Source organism: Somniosus microcephalus, chromosome 27, assembly GCF_052327205.1.
Source record: "Somniosus microcephalus isolate GS21.2 chromosome 27, FLI_Smic_1.0, whole genome shotgun sequence".
NCBI lineage: Eukaryota > Metazoa > Chordata > Chondrichthyes > Squaliformes > Somniosidae > Somniosus > Somniosus microcephalus.
In genome coordinates this window covers 11,635,285-11,655,775 of record NC_141013.1, presented here as the reverse complement: position 1 = coordinate 11,655,775, position 20,491 = coordinate 11,635,285, and the positions used below count along the sequence as shown (strand labels likewise).

The 20,491-nt window shown below is 46.9% G+C and overlaps 1 protein-coding gene across 2 annotated transcripts in view; it reads right to left on the bottom strand.

Annotated features, from left to right (window-relative positions):
• Window positions 1-453: 453 nt before the first annotated feature.
• Window positions 454-20,491, bottom strand: part of LOC147099967 (alpha-2,8-sialyltransferase 8B-like) — a 54,103-nt gene continuing 34,065 nt past the window's right edge. Inside the window, exons 5-6 of one of the 2 annotated variants that reach the window (XM_085968516.1) lie at window positions 15,637-15,930; window positions 454-10,164 (exon numbers count right to left, since the gene is read on the bottom strand). In XM_085968516.1, coding sequence (XP_085824642.1) covers window positions 9,879-10,164; window positions 15,637-15,930 — 580 coding nt within the window. In that variant the 3' untranslated portion in view covers window positions 454-9,878. Of the gene's footprint in view, window positions 10,165-11,232; window positions 11,612-15,636; window positions 15,931-20,491 lie in introns of those variants that run through there. The other variant, XM_085968517.1, reaches the window with a different exon arrangement.

Sequence of the window (20,491 nt, the reverse complement as noted above, 5' to 3'; positions counted from 1 at the left end):
AGAGGGCTGTGGATGCTCAATCGTTGAGTATAATCAAGACACTGATCGCTAGATTCTTGGGCATGAAGGGAATCCAGGGATTTGGGGCTAGGGCAGGAAAGTGGAGTTGATGTAGAAGTTCAGCCATGAACTTACTGAATGGAGGAGCAGGGTCAAGAGACTATGTCCTACTCCTGCTCCTATTAAGTTAGTATGTTTACTGAGTTTGCTGATCTCGGCAGTTGAGGTACTACAGTTGGCCTTAGCACTCCTTGGCAGGGAGGAGTGAATTCAGCCAGGCTTTTTTCTCCTGACTGAGATTGATGTTGAAAATTAGAACCGTGCCTACAGGTTTTCAGTAATTGACTCTAGTTTGGAGAAAGCAGAACCATGGAGCACAACATCAATAAAAGCAAGCCGCACAATGTTTTTGGAATTTGCAAGTAAAAAATACTATGGAAATGCTGGCAGTCGAAGGGTTTAAAGATGAGTATTTAATGTCTGAACGATGCACCGCTCTAAATATTGCAGAAAGGCAATATTGTACCAGAAAATTACTTGCCTGCAAAAGGTCACTTTAAAACCACTATTCACCCCGAGTGGTAATGTAGCCCTTTGGCACCAATTAAAACCGGGGAATTGAAAAACCCAACAAGGAGCTTTCTTAATGAGCTAGAAGGTCACTGACCTTGTCGTGGTAATGGAACAACACATTGCAGCCCCTCAGGAAAAAACACAGCAAAAATATTTCTGGGAGAATCGCCACCTTTCGTTAATGAAGTTGCGTACAAGGCCACTTTCTTTCATTACTGTTTAGCTTGACCTTTCACTTGCAAACTGCACTGTTTATTTGTGGAATACAATGTGAAGATACAGCAAAATAAGTTATTGGATTAGTGTTTATTCCTGAAGTGAGAGACCCCAAAACGTGCACAACTCGGCACCCTGAGATAGAGAGGATAGGAACAGCTTAACGTCTCTGCTCCTTGATTGACATGCTGCTGAAAAGTGTGTGTGTGGAGTGGAGGGGTGAAGGACAGCAGATGAGGGCAGGGTTGGGCTGGGCTATAGTGTTGTTTTCCTTCCCCCGCCCCCCCCCCCCTACCCAATCAAGAGCTGCCTATGCTCACTGCCTAGGCTTATCCATTAAGGCCCTTTGGGCAAGATACTGGAGGGTGTCCATGGAGCTGTATCCCATTAAGAGTCAGCACCTTCAAGCAAGGAGGGGAGGAAACAGTCAGTAGCACTCAATAAACAAAGGGCTAATTTTCCTCCATTAAATAATAGCAAAAGATTGAGCTGAGTATAAGGTGGTGTCTCTGCTTCATAGTCATGTTGACTTTTTTTGTGAAAATTAGAAAATGGAGAAAGATAAACCCCTAAGCTGGAAGAATTGCTAGCCTTGCTTTGGATGCATAGGTTGGTGTGTATACCTGCATAACAATTCAATCATCTGGTTCTTTTTTCAGGGAGCAGCATGAAGCTTAAAATATAGAAAAGGGAGTGTGAATATTTTTAGACTATGCAAAACCACTTTAAGCATTCAGAATATATCAAAAGAATCTTTATGGTAAGTAAAGCACACACAGCAGCTTTGCATATCACAAGCAACTGAACACTAGTTAATGCGTTGGATAGCCTAAATTATTCATCTGTGTTGTAACATTGAGCATTCACTGAAGCACTGACCTATATATAGCCCAAGAGGCGGTTGCAAGTTAGAGATGTTATCCTTGTTTCCTGGGAGAGGGAAGAAGCCAGAGAAAAACCCAGGGCCAGTGAGGGAAAAAATAATCTGGACAATTCCTCTTTGACACCCTCAGGCGATTAAAAGCAGTCCAGATCACAAGCACCAAGTGCTCGTTGTCTGTTAGACAACTCCTGTCCTCGCCCACTGTCGACATAGGCACTTCCCCGGAGGTATGCTGGCAACCCTGGCTGCGACCCCAAGTGTACTTTGTTCAGCATTTTATGTCTAACTTATTTATTAAGATGGTGCCTACATGTTTGTACTGGCTGTGGATTTGGAAATTGCCTTTTTATCTGCACTTCATAGCGTTCTTGATTGGAGCTAACTTTTATTGGTAAGCTTGTTATGTGTTTACATGGATCTATGGATTTCAGCAGTGCGCCATGGTGTTAGTTACAGCTGTGGTCGCTGAGTCCTCTATTCCCAGATTAGAATCAGGCTCTTTCTTCTGCATTGCAGCTTGTTTTTCCTAACACTCCTTCAATGGATCAGTGAATAAAACTCCTGCCAAGTGAGGAAGTGAGTTGTACAATCCAGCTTCCATTCCTGGACAATGCGGAGTTATTGATCTCTGTTGTGTATGTACCTTTAAGAGAAGAACTGATTCTATATTGCAGTACCGGCAGTGACCACCCCTGTATATAAAGCCATAGCAGGCTTCTGTGTTTCAGTCTTAAGTTACCCCCCCCGTTCAGTAAATACCTGTTTTATTCTCCTGCCGTCCGTGTATTATTAAGGCGCGGACACTACAGTGGCGACGAGCAGGTTCGAACTCACCTGCAGTACTACATCACCTCACGGGGATCTTTCCCTGAGAAGAAGCTTCTTGGAGGTCGAAGTCAGAACAATGGGCGTCGACCGCGGGCAGCCGCCCAAGGATCCATCGGAGTTCGGAGAGTTGCAAGAGAGGCTGTGGAGAGCTGGGCTTGGCTCCCCAGTCAAGGTGTTCCAGCAAATCGTGCTGGTAGCAGGTAGTGCGCTGATCCTTCCGGACTGCGGCGGGCTCGAGCTCGATCGAGCGGCTCTGCAAAGGGGCCGTGCACCGTCGTCGGGAGGAAAAGAGAGAGAGAGAGAGAGAGAGGGTGGAGCGCACAGGGCGCGGTAGGTGCTCAAGAACCGGGCAGCGTAGCGAAAATAAAACAAGGGGAAGGAAAAGTGAGACGTGCCGAAGCTGCGGGTCGCTGCCATTACCCTGCAGAACGCTAGGAGCAGCGTGGCAGCAAGAGGAAGAAGGAAAAGCGCGGGAGGCGCCATTTTATTCCATTGGGGAAGAAGGAAAAGCGCGGGAGGCGCCATTTTAATTCATTGGTTTAGAAGAAAAAGTGTGGGAGGCGCCATTTTAAATCACCCAAGATGCCGAAAAGTGGCAGTATCACTGCTTTCGACAACGAGGTAGAAGACTGGACCACATGTGGAAAGAATTGAAGTGTACTGCGAGGCAAATGAGGTGGCCGATGGAAAGAAGGCGTCGGTATTATTAAATATGATGGGCGCGAGAACGTACGGCCTATTGCGGAATTTAATTACCCCAGCTAAACCAATGGAGAAAAGTTTTGAGGAGATTGTTAATATCTTACAGGAACACCTAAACCCTACACCGCTGCTGATAGCAGAAAGATTCAAGTTCCATAAAAGAAACCAGCACAAAGATGAGAGCAATACTGACTATCTTACGGAACTACGCAAGTTACCGAAGCACTGCCAGTTCGGAGCAGGACTGGCAGACACCTTGCGGGATAAGTTTGTCTGTGGGCTGCAGAGTGAAGGAACCCAGAAACGACTACTTTCAGAAAAGGACCTGACGCTAGAACAGGCTTTCAGCGTGGCAGTATCCTACGACGCAGCAGCACGGGGAGCTGCGGAAATACAACAGAAACCACAGGAATACAGCGCTAACGAAATGGCGTATGGAGCAGAAAAGTGCTATCGCTGCGGCAGAACAACCCATGATCAGAAGGACTGCTGGTTTAAGGACAAAGTATGCAGGCAATGTGGGAAAATGGGACACATAGCAAGAGTCTGCAGGTCGGGAAAGAAAACCAACACTACAAGAACTACTAAGGAAAAGTACAAGAAAGTAAAGAAATTGACAGACAGTAGTTCGGAAGATCAGGAGAGTGATAAGGACTCCGGGAGCAGGAGACTAAGTTGTCTAAAGTTACACAACGTGATCACAAAGGAGGATCACCGAACCATTTGGGTCACCCTCATGATAGCAGGGTCCCCAGTAAAGATGGAATTGGACACAGGATCAGCCCTAACTGTCATGAATCGACGAGACTATGAGCGGCTATTCTCACACATACCCTTGAAGGATACGTCCATTGTATTGAAGACATACACGGGGCAAAAAGTCTACCCCAGAGGAAAAATAAGGGTGCCAGTTGAATACAACGGCATGGAAACACAGAAACTGTATCTATATATACTACCAGATGGAGGACCTCCATTATTGGGACGTGAATGGATCCGAAAAATACAATTGGATTGGCATTACATTCAGGCGCTAACTGTGACTGATAAAAAGGATGATGACGTCACACCTGGACGACTGTCAAAAATTCTAACTGACGCGAAAGAGGTGTTCCAACAAGGACTTGGGACTCTAAAAGGAGTAACGGCAACGATAAAAATCGAAGATAACGCAAACCCAAAATTTTTTAAGGCCAGACCGGTACCTTACGCAATCCGCCCAGCCGTTGCAGCAGAGCTGGAGCGTTCGGGTGTGCTGTCCAAGGTGGACTGGAGCGAGTGGGCCACACCCATCGTTCCTGTAATGAAGAAATCATTGAGCAGCACGCCTGGGGAGTCGAAGAAGGTTCGCATCTGTGGGGACTTCAAGGTAACTGTGAACCCAATCCTGCACACAGTACAATATCCACTTCCACGGATAGAAGATATTTTCGCCTCACTATCTGAAGGGAAACGCTTTACAAAGATTGATCTGGCCCAAGCGTATCTACAAATGGAGGTGGAAGAAGCATCTAGGAAATACCTCACGATAAACACTCACAAAGGCCTTTACCAGTACAATCGACTGGTATTCGGGGTAGCATCAGCCCCGGCTATTTGGCAGAGGGCGATGGAACAAGTCCTGCAAGGGATCCCGGGGACCCAGTGTTATTTGGACGACATCCTGGTTACGGGCGAAAATGACAGTGAACACCTTGCCAACCTGGAGCAGGTGCTCACGAGATTACAGGAATATGGGCTACGAGCCAACCACCCCAAATGCGAGTTCTTCAGGAGACAAATCTCGTATTGTGGCCACATGATTGATGAGGACGGGCTGCATAAGTCGCCGGACAAGATTGAGGCTGTAGTCAAGGCTCCAGCACCGGAAAATGTGTCGCAACTGAGGTCGTTCCTTGGGTTGGTGAACTACTACCATAAGTTCTTGCCGAATTTATCTACAATTCTGCACCCACTGAACGCCCTACTGCAAACTGGAGTAACATGGAAATGGAGTGGTGAGTGTAAGCATGCCTTTCAGAAATGTAAATGCCTAATCACTTCAAAAGAAGTATTGGCCCACTACAGTCCAACACTACCGATTCGGTTAGCATGTGATGCGTCTCCCTACGGCATCGGAGCGGTGCTGTCACATAAATTCCTTGACGGTTCAGAGAGGCCAATAGCCTTTGCGTCGCGCTCGTTAACCTCAGCCGAGCGTAACTACGCCCAGATTGACAGGGAGGCCCTCAGCCTGGTGTGGGGGGTGAAGAAGTTCAATCACTATCTGCACGGACAGAAATTCACCCTACTGACTGATCATCAGCCCCTGGTCTCCATTTTTAACCCAAAGAAGGGCGTTCCGGTGATGACGGCGCAACGGCTGCAAAGATGGTCACTTTTTCTAGGGGCACATCAGTACGACATAGAGTACAAGGATACGAAACAGCATGGAAACGCTGATGGGCTGTCGCGCCTACCGTTGCCTACGGTAGAGGAAGCACCTGCAGTGGACCCTGTTGAGATATTCCATGCGACCATAATCGAATGTTTACTTGTTACAAACTCAAGTATAGAGAAGGAAACCCGAAATAACCCAACACACTCTCGGGTCTATGATTTGACGGTGAAGGGATGGCCAGCACATGGCGACTCACTGTTGCCAGCATTCTCGCCAAGGAGAGAACAGCTGTCAGTGTGCCGGGGGACCTTGATGTGTGGATCCCGAGTGGTAATTCCACCCAAGTTGAGAGATAGAGTGCTCAATGAGCTTCATGAGGGTCATCTGGGAGGGGTGAAAATGAAGAGCCTAGCCAGGGCGTTTGTGTGGTGGCCGGGAATCGATAAAGAAATCGAGGATATGACCAAGAGATGCCAGAAGGTCCAAAACGCTCCACCACAGGCCCCGCTACATCCATGGGAGTGGCCCTCATCTCCATGGCAACGGGTACACATTGATTTTGCTGGTCCATTTATGGACTCAATGTTCCTAATCGCTGTGGACGCCCATTCGAAATGGCCAGAGGTCATCAAAATGTCCTCCACCACCACGGAGAAAACTATTGCAGTCCTATGGACCATCTTCGCCAGGAATGGCTTGCCAGAACAGATTTGCTCCGACAATGGGCCACAGTTTGTGTCCGAGGATTTCCGGAGGTTTCTGAGGAATAATGGGGTGAAACATTACACATCTGCCCCATATCATCCAGCCACAAATGGATTGGCTGAGAGGTTTGTGCAGACCTTTAAAAAGGCCATAAAGGCAATGCATAATGACGACATACCACTACTACACAAGGTGGATAATTTCTTGTTTGCTTTCCGGAATGCGACACATGCAGTCACCAACCAAGCTCCAGCCATAATGTTCTTCAACCGAAGGCTAAGATGTCGCCTGGATTTGCTCAAACCAAACATAAGACGAGATGTTGAGGATAAGCAATTCCAGCACATCAATGAGAAGCCAACCAGGAGCTTCAAGATAGGGCAAACAGTCTTGGCCCGCGACTACCGAACAGAAAAATGGCAGCCAGGAACGATATGCACACAGCAGGGACCACTAATGTACACAGTGGACGTTGGAGAGAGCATCGTGAGACGCCATGCTGACCAGATTCTAGAGTCACAGGAACAAGCCAAACCCATACCACGAGCAGGTGCACCTGGTAATCAACCCGAAGTACAGATTGCGTCTACCTCAGAAGCAGTGATATTGGAAGCTGACGAACCAACCAATGACAATGAGCCAGAATCAACTCCGCCGCAAGAACAGGATACTCGAGAAAGGCACTATCCAGTCAGGATCAGGAAGCCTCCTCAAAGACTGAACTTATAAATGATTATTTCAGTTGATGTATATAGTACAGAGAAAATTGTAATTGTAATTGGTTATTATTTAGTTGTTAAATGAATGTTATGTACTGTTTATCTAAAAGGGGAGGAATTGTTGTGTATGTACCTTTAAGAGAAGAACTGATTCTATACTGCAGTACCGGCAGTGACCACCCCTGTATATAAAGCCATAGCAGGCTTCTGTATTTCAGTCTTAAGTTACCCCCCCCGTTCGGTAAATACCTGTTTTATTGTTCTCCTGCCGTCCGTGTATTATTAAGGCGCGGACACTACAATCTCCTTGTGTGTCAGTTGTGGCTCAGTGGGTAGCACTCTCGCCTCTGAGTCAGAAGGTTGTGGGTTCAAGTCCCACTCCAGGGGCTTGAGCACATAAAGCTAGGCTGACACTCCCAGCGCAATGCCGAAGGAGTGCTGCACTGTCGGAGGTGCCGTCTTTCGGATGAGACGTTAAACCGAGGCCCCGTCTGCTCTCAGGTGGATGTAAAAGATCCCGTGGCAAACCAAGCACTAGGGTTTATTTCTAGAGGGATAGAATTTAAAAGTAGGGAAATTATGCTGAACTTCTATCGAACCTTGGTTGGACCACACTTGGGGTACTGCGTACAGTTCTGGTCGCCATATTATAAAAAGTATATAGAGTCACTGGAGAGGGGGCAAAAAAGATTTACAAGGATGATACCAGAAATACGAGGTTATATCTATCAGGAAAGGATGACCAGGCTGGGTCTCTTTTCTCTTGAAAAGAGAATGCTGAGGGGTGACTTAATAGAGGTCTTTAAAATTGTGAAAGGTTTTGATAGAGTGGATACAGAGAGAATGTTTCCACATGTGGGGAAGAGCAAAACTAGAGGCCATCAATATAAGATAGTCACCAAATGCACAGAATCTTGTAGAGAATAGCAGTTCCCATCTTATAGACAGTAGCAGCCTTGTGTGTATTGCAGAGAATGTATTATATTGAAAAGCAGCCCATGTATCATGGAGAAAAGCAGCTCTGTGTATTTTATAGAGCATAGTAGATCCTGTATTGCACTGAATTGCAACCCCTGTATCGCAGCCCCTGTATTGCACTGAATTGCAGCCCCTGTATTGCACTGAATTGCGGCTCCTGTATTGTAGTGAATTACGGCCCCTGTATTGTAGTGAATTACAGCCCCTATATTGTAGTGAATTACAGCCCCTGTATTGTAGTGAATAGCAGCCCCTGTATTGCACTGAATTGCAGCCCCTGTATCGCAGCCCCTGTATTGCACTGAATTGCAGCTCCTGTATTGTGAATTGCAGCCCCTGTATTGTGAATTACGGCCCCTGTATTGTAGTGAATTACAGCCCCTGTATCGTGAATTGCGGCCCCTGTATTGTAGTGAATTACAGCCCCTGTATTGTAGTGAATTACAGCCCCTGTATTGTAGTGAATAACAGCCCCTGTATTGTAGTGAATTACAGCCCCTGTATTGTAGTGAATTACAGCCCCTGTATTGTAGTGAATAACAGCCCCTGTATTGTAGTGAATTACAGCCCCTGTATTGTAGTGAATAACAGCCCCTGTATTGTAGTGAATAACAGCCCCTGTATTGTAGTGAATTGCAGCCCCTGTATTGTAGTGAATAACAGCCCCTGTATTGTAGTGAATAACAGCCCCTGTATTGTAGTGAATTGCAGCCCCTGTATTGTAGTGAATAACAGCCCCTGTATTGTAGTGAATAATAGCCCCTGTATTGTAGTGAATTACAGCCCCTGTATTGTAGTGAATTGCAGCCCCTGTATTGTAGTGAATAACAGCCCCTGTATTGTAGTGAATAATAGCCCCTGTATTGTAGTGAATTACAGCCCCTGTATTGTAGTGAATTACAGCCCCTGTATTGTAGTGAATAGCAGCCCCTATATTGTTGTGAATTGCAGCCCCTATATTGTTGTGAATCGCAGCCCCTGTATTGCAGTGAATTGCAGCTCCAGTATTGCAGTGAATTGTAGCCCCTGTCTGTTATGGAGAACTGCAGAACGTGTATTCTAGAGAATAGCTAGCCCTGTATTGTAGTGAATAGTAGCCCAAGCCTTGCAGTGAAAAACAGCCCATGATCATTTGTCTGGAACGGCAGGTCCTATATTGCAGAGAGTAGCAGATCCTATATGACAGTGAGCTGGAGAATGTACATTCATCATTTGATTAAATCACTTGTTTTTAGAATTCACTTGAATTATTCTTACTCAATAAATTATCATTTTCAGTTACTTTGTTCAAGCTTCCATGTTGATGAGATTGGCTTCAGTTTGTCACATTTAAATGACAGGAAACAGAGAATCTTTCAGCATGTATTCCAACTAAACTGCTTTTCTTTTGTAATTAGTTTCAAATCGTATTTGCTGGCGATAATGTTCACCGTGTTTCCCTGGAAGTTCCTCACAAGCCTTACTGAGAAAACAAAGTTACATTTCTTGGAAGTTTAAGTGTTCGTATATTTTCAAGTTTCTTATACTCGTGTCTGCTTTGCGAAAGAGCCTAATTCTGCAGGAAGCAGGCTCTCTCCTGACAGATGAAAGCCCCGGCCCCTCGAAGGAGCCTTTGCTGCATCTTGTGTGCAAGAGTCCCATCCTGTGGTCGTAGCTTCAGGTTGGTGCTTCTCTCTCGTATAAAAGACGACAAAACATTTGCATTCCCTTTCTTATGTTAACGCTCCCAGAGAGCGTGTCCAGATGTTGACGTCCACCAGAGTCCATTCACACAGTGATCGATTTCCCCCCTTCCCCCTCCCACTGTGTGAAGCCGACCTTTAACCTTCCATTTTTCCAATGGCGCCGGTCACAAAAGGAGAGTCTCCCTCCTCGCGTTGCGTTCTTGCTAACCCTATGTTGTCAAGCTGCACTCTCCGACACTGAGTTTCAGCGCACCCTGGAGGTGCATGTTTTTCAGTGTCTTGAACTCCAGCGGCATTGTATGCGGCGTGGCCCGCGAGTTATACTCGTACGTCAGGCTGTCGTAGTAGTGATACTTCACCGCATTTCCCTTTAGGTCCTTGGGGAAGGGCCAGAAGCCATAAAGGTGGATTTCGTCACAGAATCGAGTGGCAAGAGTGTACATCAAGAGGCCAGTAGTGGGGCGTTTGATCAGGACCCGGTTGGTCAGCCAGTACCTGGGGAGAAGGAAATCAGTTATGTTACTACTCCTCATTTGGAGCTACAATATGCGGTTATATATTCGATAGCTAAAACCATCATTTCTCTTTTATCCAGCTTTCTCCCCTCCTCTCCTGAAGGCGCTGACTCATGCTGGTGTCAGAGGGGTAAGTCAACGATCCCTCTAAGGACAAGCCTTCTAACAGTCATGGCTTATTTGTCTGACTGTCTTCTCTTTTCAGGCATCCTGATTCATAAGAGGCTCCTCTCCAAAGGCCTAAAACAACAGGGTACAGTCAGAAATTTCCCACCGAGAGTGTTAACACCTCTGGGTGCACAGCACTGACCTCTGCGACATGCAGCCAAATCGGAGAGGTTATATTTAAAACTGGACTTTGATCTAGGTTGCCTGGTATTATTGTGCCACTGACCCGGGTTGCTAGGCAACAGGATCTTATCGGGGGCCCACAGGGCTCGAAAAGCTGGTTATCCAGCAAATGCAAATGAATTTCTTTCAGTTTAGCTCTCCAGCCATTAACTGGTGAAAAAATAGGTTATCTGTAAACAAACCAGAGCGGAGATATATATATTAAAAAAAACAAGCAGAGGCTGGAGGAGATTGCAAGGGTAAATGGCGAGTAAAATCGGGCGGGGTGTAAAACGGGAGTCTGACCCAAATGTGCCTGTTTCCCGCTCTGCGGGTTAGGTCAAAGTTACCCCCAGAGAGGCGAGGCCTTGGTGGGATTTAAACTCGAGGATAAGAATTTTTAAATTGAGGCACTGAGCACCAGGAGCTAATGGAAACCAGCGAAGACAACAGTGGTAGGCCAGTGGGCTGGGGGCGGGAGAGGATAGTGGCTGCAGAGGTTTGGATGAACTGAGGGTGGAGATTCAGAGGCCAGTGAGAAGAGCATTGGAGTATCCAGTTGAGGCCAATTCATTAAATATATTCAAGAAGGAGTTGGATATATTTCTTGAGGCTAAAGGGATCAAGGGATATGGGGAGAAAGCAGGGACAGGGTGACGTAATAAAACTCACTACGCACTTGGTTTGAGTATAAAGCAAAGCTTTAATCAACTTGTTTCAGAACATGGAGGTCTAGTTGTACTTCACTAGTTCCTTGTCTTAGAAAATGTCCCTGGAAGCTGGGCCCACACCCGAGTATTTATACTCCTTGGACGGCGCCACCAGCTGGCCATCCAGCGTTATTTCACAAGTAGTTTCTTGATGAATGATGAGATTTATAACACAGGGTACTGAATTTGGATGATCAGCCATGATCTCATTAAATGGCGGAACAGGCTCGAGGGGCCGAATGGCCTACTCCTGCTCCTATCTTCTATGTTTCATTGGCTGTAAAGTGCTTTGGGGCATCCTGAGGTCATGAAAGATGCTACATAAATGCAAGTCTTTCTTTCTTCAATATACAGTCTTCCATCCTCAGTCTGTCAGTTGAAGTGGAGCTGGAGAAACAGAAGGGTTTAGGGAGGTAATTACAGACTATCTCGGCAGTTGAAGGCACAGCTGCCAATGCTGGAATGAAGGGTGGCGATACACAAGAGGCCAGAATCAGAGGAATGGAGAATGTGGAGCGGTGGGGGTGGGCGGTGCGGAGAGGGTGGTAGGGCTGGAGGAGGTTACAGAGTTAGCAAGGGGTAAAGCAATGAAATGATTGAGAAACGTCAACTTGAACTGGTGAGGAGGAAAGAATAGTGCCAGGGTGAATGGGGGAAGATGGGTTACTGGTTGAACTGGATTGGAGGTGAAGTAGAGAGCCATTATGAACTTGGCGGGTAAGAGGAGGGACTGCCCAGTGAAAGGGTGGGAAGTTGGATGGGGTATAGTGCTTCTGTCAATTGACTTGGGCGATGGGACGTGAGAGAATGATTGTTGGGGTAAATTTTGGGGACTTTTGGTCACTTTGCTTTTCCTTTTTTTTAAGATTAAAAATCTATTAATTGTGAAGTGCGAAGTACTTAAAATTAACCCAAGTGCATTATTTATAAAATAAAAATTCAACATTTTCCAGGGGAGTGTGCCCCAGACCCCTGTAACAATTTTACTAATTTTGTGCCTTCAACATTTGGATTTACCCCTTCAGGCTTTCAAGTATTTATATATTATTTCCCTTCTAATGCAAGTGAAGAAATTTTCCGTCTACCTACAGCTTAGGTTACGAAGCTCGTATAACTATTGGTTTTGCGTGTCACATGGGTTTCTTGAATTGGTCAGCTTTTTGGGGCTGTGGCAGTTTCTTTGAAGCTGTTGCTTATTTTTTGCTACTTTTTAATGTTGGCATGCATGTTTCCGCAAGTACATGTAACTAACCTCAGCATCTTCTCTTTGGTTCCCCAGCACAAACACCATTCCCTGGCCACCGTTACCATCCCTGGCAACTGTCTGAAGCTGCCTAGGATCCTAAGCTCTGGAATTCCCTCCTAAGCCTCTCCGCCTCTCTACCTCCTCCATAAACCTACCTCTTTGACCAAGCTTTGGGGGGTCTTGAAAGATGTGAAGGTTCCTGTCTCTACCACCCTTTCAGGCAGTGAGTTCCAGATTCCAACCACCTTCTGGATGAAAAAGTTTTTCCTCAAATCCCCTCTAAACCTACTGCCCCTTACCTTGAAACTATGCCCCCAGGTTATTGACCCCTCTACTAAGGGGAAAAGTTCCTTTCTATCTACCCTAGCTATGCCCCTCATAATTTTGTATTTAAGCAAAGCCTTTCAATTGCTATTTAGATCACCGCTCAACAGGATATAACAATCCCAACGTAGTAAACGTCCCAAGGCGCTTCACAGGTGCGTAATCAGACAAGAAGAACTGACACCGAGCCTCACAGGCGCCTGAACACCATGGTGTCCCGACTATATCAACTCAATAATTGGATTTCTACAAAAAACTCTTTCATTTTTGAAGATTCTGCAGCACTCCCTGCTGTTCTTGGATGGTTGTTTTAGGCCGATCACTACAGCAAATTTTACATTAAAATTAAAATAGATCATAAATTCCTGCTGGAATTTAACATTTTGATTTCTTTTGAGTAACATTTTGGATAGATGAAAATGCATCGTTAGCCAACAAATATTTGTTCTTTCTTTCCTGATTAGCTAAAGAATAATTTTGATGGTTTTGCCTCAGAGCATCTCATTACAAAGCCAAGTTTATCTGCACTGTTGCCAAGTCTGATTACATGCCGAGGTGATAATATGATTTGAAGCTGGAAAACTGACTGGGTTTTAAAACCATTTACTTTCTGTACATTGTGATCTGCCAGTTAAAAAACAAGACCAGGAAGGCGCGTTGATAAAGAGACTCATTACAGCAACACCCCTATTACTTATGTATTCAGCCAAGCATCCATTCGTTCATGCTGCTTGGAAACTGAGGAACGATGTTCAACTGTTGGTGGATGAAGTTTCTCAAGGATTTTTTTTAAAATTCGCTTATGGTATGTGGGCGTCGCTGGCAAGGCCAGCATTTATTGCCCATTCCTAGTTGCCCTTGAGAAGGTGGTGGTGAGCCGCCTTCTTGAACCGCTGCAGTCCGTGTGGTGAAGGTGCTCCCACTGTGCTGTTAGGGAGGGAGTTCCAGGATTTTAACCCAGCGACAATGAAGAATTGGCCGTTATATTTCTAAGTCAGGATGGTGTGTGACTTGGAGGGGAACTTGGAGGTGGTGGTGTTCCCATGCGTCTGCTGCCCTTGTCCTTCTAGGTGGAAGAGGTCGTGGGTTTGGGAGGCGTTGCCGAAGAAGCCTTGGCGAGTTGCTGCAGTGCATCTTGTAGATGGTACACACTGCAGCCACAGTACGCCGGCGGTGGAGGGAGTGAATGTTTAAGGTGGTGGATGGGGTGCTAATCAAATGGGCTGCTTTTTCCTGGATGGTGTCGAACTTCTTGAGTGTTGTTGGAGCTGCACTCATCCAGGCAAGTGGAGAGTATTCCATCATACTCCTGACTTGTGCCTTGTTGAGGGTGGAAAGGCTTTGGGGAGTCAGGAGGTGAGACACTCGCCGCAGAATACCTAGCCTCTGACCTGCTCTGGTGGCCACAGTATTTATGTGGCTGGTCCAGTTAAGTTTCTGGTCAATGGTGACCCCCCAGGATGTTGATGGTGGGGATTCGGTGATGGTAATGCCGTTGAATATCAAGGGGAGGTGGTTAGACTCTCACTTGTTGGAGATAGTCATTGCCTGGCACTTGTGTGGCGCGAATGTTACCTGCCACTTATCAGCCCACACTGGGGAGCTTCTCCCGGGTGTCGTTTGGTGACTGCGCTGCTGGGCGAGGTAGTGAGCTGTACAGACTCGCGGGAAAGGCTTCCTTTGGTCATCAAAGTGTTGGCAACATCGTAAACATAGCAGGAATGTGTTTATACAGTGGCTACAAATAGCAACCTGATGAAAGCCTCCCCAAGAAGGTGCTCGGTTTGCTCCCTGCTCTGTGCTTCCGACCACATATCCGCACCATCACCGAGGCCGCCTACTTCCGACTCTAGCCACTGCCTCAGCTCATCTGCTGCTGAAACCCTCATCCATGCTTTTGTTACCTCTGAACTTGACTATTGTTACCTCTAAACTTGACTATTCCAACACTCTCCTGGCCGGCCTCCCACAGAAGGCTGTTGAGGCCAATTCATTAAATATATTCAAGAGAAGGAGTTAGATATATTTCTTAAGGCTAAAGGGATCAAGGGGTATGGGGAGAAAGCAGGGACAGGGTACTGAGTTTGGATGATCAGCCATGTTCTCATTAAATGGCGGAGCAGGCTCGAGGGGCCGAATGGCCTACTCCTGCTCCTATCTTCTATGTTTCTATGTTTCCACCTTCCATAAACTTAAGCTCATCTAAAACTCTGCTGCCCGTATCCTAACTCGCACCAAGTCCCGTTCATCCAACACCCCTGTGCTCGCTGACCTACACTGGCTCTCAGTCCAGCAACGACTCAGTTTGAAAATTCTCATCCTTGTTTTCAAATCCTTCCATATCCTTGCTACCTTCCCCCTCCCCCAACAACCCCATCTCCATTACCTCCTCCAGCCCTATAACCCTCCGAGATCTCTGCGCTGCTCCAATTTTGGCCTCTTGCCCATCCCCTACTTTAATCGCTCCAGCAATGCTTTCGAGATTTTTTTTTGCTTTTCTTTTTACAAGGTAGAATTTTACTCACTCTGATTCTCACTCTTTGCTAGCTGTCAAATGATTGAACAATGAACAAGTCACCCCAAATCATTGGATCACATATATCTCAAGCTAACACCCTCATTGTAATCTCATTATCAACCTCTGAGACTGTTACCTAATTAACCGACGGCAAGCTCTCGCTTGTTGCCAAGAACACTGTGTGTGCGACGGAGCCCAGGCAAGTCTGCCTGAGGAGATAGTATTCCCTCTGCACGGCAGTGACTTTATATTGGAAAATCATGCAGCAATTTGGAGCCTGTGTCCCAAGTCGCACATAGCCTCTGTAGCAGAGTTGGTACTTACCCACGTACTGCGTGTAGGAGCCTCAGTGATGGATAGGCCGTCTGTACATGGATTTTGTGCTTTATGATGAGGTTGTTCACCCACTCGACGCGCTCTTCTCCCCCTTTAGCCATGAACGCGGGGATCCAAAGAATTCCGCCGTCCAACATTTTTAGCCGGTGAAGCAGCTTCTCCTTCCACGTCTCATTCTTCAAATCTTCGAATGCACGCTGCACCACCGAAGGGTTCATAGTCACTAAATCGGTCTTCAAACCAACATCTTGTGCATACTCTTCCACTGGGGCAAGATTGCATCTTAAAAAAAATATTAAGCTGCGCGTTAATCACTTGCTGTTTCCGCAATAGTGTATGACCTATGACCCAAGAATGGCATTGTGCTGGAACTTAGGAACATGAGATAGCATGTAATGAGAAAAAGCCTTTGGCCCATCAAGCCCCTTCTCTCCACATACCACGCACAATCTATAGTATCAACTTGGCTTTGTTGGTAACACAGAAGGTTGAAGGTTAAAGCCCCACTTCAGGACTCGAGCACGTAATCTAGGCTGACGCTCCACTGCACTACCGAGGGAGTGCTGCACTGTCAATGGTGCTGTCCTTCAGATGAGATGTTAAACCAAAGTCCCATTTGTCTGTTTCAGTGAGTATTTACGCCCACATGGAACTATTTGAGGAAGAGGTTAAAAGTCCTCCTGATGTCCTGGCAAAACTTCCTCAACCAATGCCACCAAATATTAACTGGTTCTTCATCTCTTTGTTGTTTGGATTTGCCTAACGAGTGTACTTCAAAGTCATTAATGTTTTCAACTTTTTCCCCTCTTTCCACCTTTTTACAAAACCTTTTACCAGGTACTGAAAGCCAAGTGCCTTCCTGTGAAAGGAATCAGAATACCTGACTCTTGACTCCTCCCCCCACCCTCCATTCCTATAAAGGGGCTCAGTTCTCTTCCAGTTTCCAATTGCGATGAAAGGGCTTACACCCCAAACCTTAACCTGCCTATTCTCTTTCGAGATGCTGAAGAGCTACTGTGGGTTTTAGAAACATAGAAACATAGAAGATAGGAGCAGGATCACAGAATCACAGAAACCCCACAGTGCAGATAGAGGCCATTTCGGCCCATCGAGCCTGCACCGACACATATCCCACCCGATCCCCGTAACCCCTACACCAACACATATCCCACCCTATCCCCGTAACCCCACGTATTTAATCCCCCTAACACTAAGGGTCAATTTATCATAGCCAATCAACCTAACCCGCACATCTTTGGACTGTGGGAGGAAACCGGAGCACCCGGAGGAAACCCATGCAAACACGGGGAGAATGTGCAAACTCCACACAGAGTAGGCCATTCGGCCCCTCGAGCCTGCTCCACCATTCAATGCGATCATGGCTGATCATCCAAGTTCAGTACCCGGTCCCTGTTTTCTCCCCATGTCCCTTGATCCCTTTAGCCTTAAGAAATATATCCAACTTCTTCTTGAATATATTTAATGTATTGGCCTCTACTGCCTTCTGTGGTAGAGAATTCCACAGGTTCACCACTCTCTGTCTTTATTTCTGGGACTATAAAAGTGACTTCAGAAATTGCTACAGCTCCCAGCAGCTGTTTGCCAAGTCGCGTCAACTTAAAGGGCGGGTGAGGGGTCAGGGCAAGAGGTGGGGACATCTAGGGGTTGCCAACCCTCCAGGATGGACCTGGAGTCTCCAGGAATTGAAGATTAATCTCTAGGACACTCGCTGCGAGCAAAAACCCAGGAGAAAAATCACTGGGGCATTAAAAAACATTTCTTTTTCATTTTCTTTGAAGACTTTCGCTTATTTTTATAAAAATATTGGGGATGGAGAAGGAAGGCTGTTTGGCTCAGGAATCGTCCAATCGGGTAACAAAGAGTCTGTATGTTTCCCAATTGGCCGTGGGAAGGTGGGGCACCGTGAGGATGGACATGTCGGACGACCAATGGTGGGAGCGTGGGGGCGGGGCAGTTGGAGGCAGAAGGTCATGTGATGAAACTTCCAGGAATACGTCCAATCAGAGTTGGCAACCCTACTGTCGTCGGGTTCTGCAAATTTCGCCATCTTTTATTGGACACAGTGCAAGTGAGAAGGTACAGTTCCCAAAGACGCCAAAACAAAATGAAACTACATAGGATATACGGCACAGAAAGAGGCCATTCGGCCCAACCAGTCCATGCCGGCGTTTATGCTCCACTCGAGCCTCCTCCCATCTTTCCTCATCTAACTCTATCAGCATAACCCTCTATTCCCTTCTCCCTCATATGCGTGTCTAGCCTCCCCTTAAATGCATCTATACTATTCGCTTCAACCACTCCCTGTGGTAGCGAGTTCCACATTCTCACCACTCTTTGGTAAAGAAGTTTCTTCTGAATTCCCTATTGGATTTCTTGGTGACTATCTTATATTGATGGCCTCTAGTTATGCTCTTCCCCACAAGTGGAAACACTCTCTCTGTATCCACTCTATTAAAACTTTTCATAATTTTAAAGACCTCTATTAGGTCACCGCTCAGCCTTCTTTTTTTCAAGAGAATAGAGACCCAGCCTGATCATCCTTTCCTGATATGTATACCCTCGCATTTCTGGTATCATCCTTGTAAATCTTCTCTGTACCCTCGCCAGTGCCTCTAGATCCTTTTTAGAATATGGCGACCAGAACTGTACGCAGTACTCCAAGTGTGGTCTGACCAAGGTTCGATACAGGTTTAGCATAACTTCCCTACTTTTAAATTCTATCCCTCTAGAAATAAACCCTAGTGCTTGGTTTGCTTTTTTTATGGCCTCGTTAACCTGTGTCGCAACTTTTAGTGATTTGTGTATTTGTACTCCGAGATCCCTTTGTTCCTCTACCCCACCTAGACTCGCACCCTCCAAGTGATAAGTGACCTCCCTATTCTTCCTACCAAAATGTAATACCTCACATTTATCTGTGTTGAATTTAATTTGCCAATTATATGCCCATTCTGCAAGTTTATTAATGTCCTCCTGAGCCAACAACTCTCTACAGGGAACCGGGAGATACAAAGCAAGGAGTCAATTAATAATTTTGTTTCTCTCACACGATACAAATTTAAAAAATCTGGTGCACAGAGAGCTTTCTGAGGGCGACTGTCAACTGGAAATTATTGCATTTAGAAAACAGAGTCCCTCGAGCCTGTTCCACCGCTCTGTGAGATCATGGCTGATCTGTACCTCAACTCCATGCAGTCCCTGGAAATAGAAAGTCGGAAAAAGAAAGGAGGGAAAGAGAGCAAGAGAGAGAGAGAAAGTGAGAAAGGGAGAAAGCAAGAGAGAATTCATATAAGTGCCTTTCACGACCTCAGGACGTTGGAAATAAACAACAGGTCGGGCAGCATCTGATAGGTTAATTTTTCAGGTGGGATGCTCCACCAGAATCGGCACACTCAGGCAGCAGGCTCATCCTAGGACAACCAAAACAGTCAGGAGAGGGGGAATGGGGGGGTTGATCAAGAACAACTGGCAGAGGTCAAGAGTTCAGGTGCGCCATCTGCTTTCATAAAGAGGGGCGAAATAGACTGCAAATAGAATTTAAAATGCAGGAAAGAGGCGTAAAGAGTAGAATATTGTAGAAAAGATATTTTAGTCAGACGGTGAATGATAAAACCCGTTCTCAGGGAGGCAGCTCTATAGCCGGAGCCGCCAGCCCCTTTTGCTGATTTATACATTCTTCATTCCCTCTTGAAGGTAAATATAGAATACTCTGGTGAAGATTTGAATTCACACAGATCCACAAGACCAGTTTCTGTCTGATTAGCAGCTAATCCAATTAAACCGCATGTTGGAGTGTAATCCAATGCTGTCAGCACTCTGCAGTTTGCACCCTTTAGGTTTGAGAGCAGACCTGAGAGTGATGAAACGTGCACAGCAATTAACGCACGCAATTCCTCGACGATAAAAGGGGTGTTAAACATGACTGTAAAAGGCCCAGGCGGTCATGGAGTGTGGAGGAGATCCGGCAGGAGATTCGGCAGACAGCTAAAGCTTGAAGTTGTTGACGTCAGTGCTTAGACAGAGGGCTGAAGTGCCCAGGTTAAGATACTGTTGCATCGCATTTACAGCACAGAAACAGGCCCAACAGGTCCGTGCCGGTGTTTATGCTCCACACGAGGCGGGTTGGCTGGAAGCCTCGGATTTAACCTGCCTTTGCCACTTTTACTGTGGCCGGCCGGGGATCCCATGGCCTCAGGAAACCCAGCAGCTGCAGCGAGGCGAGGGCAGCCTCAGGGAGCACTCCTTGTGGGCTAGGAGGAGCAGGAGTGCTTCAGGCCTCGCAAGCTCCCCCACCATCAGAAGCCCCACCACCCATACATACCACCCCGGGAGCGGGGAGCGGACCACCCTTGAGATGGGACCCCCCCCCCCACTCTCCCAGGGGTCAGGGTTCAGTCCTACCTGGTCCTGTGGCCTCTTCTCTAGCATTCCCCGCCCGACTGGAAGCCAAGCCTGTCAATCAGGCTGTCTTCCGGGCAGGAAACTTGGCGCCACCCCGCCCAGCATCAAAATGTTAAAATTGCCCCCGAGGGATTAAACCTGGGACTTTACTGGTCTGTCTTGTTCAATACCGCACCGGGTGGAGCAGTTACTAATGAAGCCAAGGAGGAGGCGGGGGGGTGAGAGGCCAGGGGTGGGGGGAGTAGGGGGCAGGGAGGAGATGGGGGGGGCAGGGGGGGATGGGGGGGTGGCAGGGGAGAGGGGTAGCGGGGGGAAGGAGGGGGAGGCGGGGTGCAGGGGGAGGGGGAGGCGGGGGGGGAAGGGGGGAAGTGGGGGCGGGGAGGAGCGGGGGAGGCGGGCAGGGGGGAGGGGGAAGGTGGGGGGC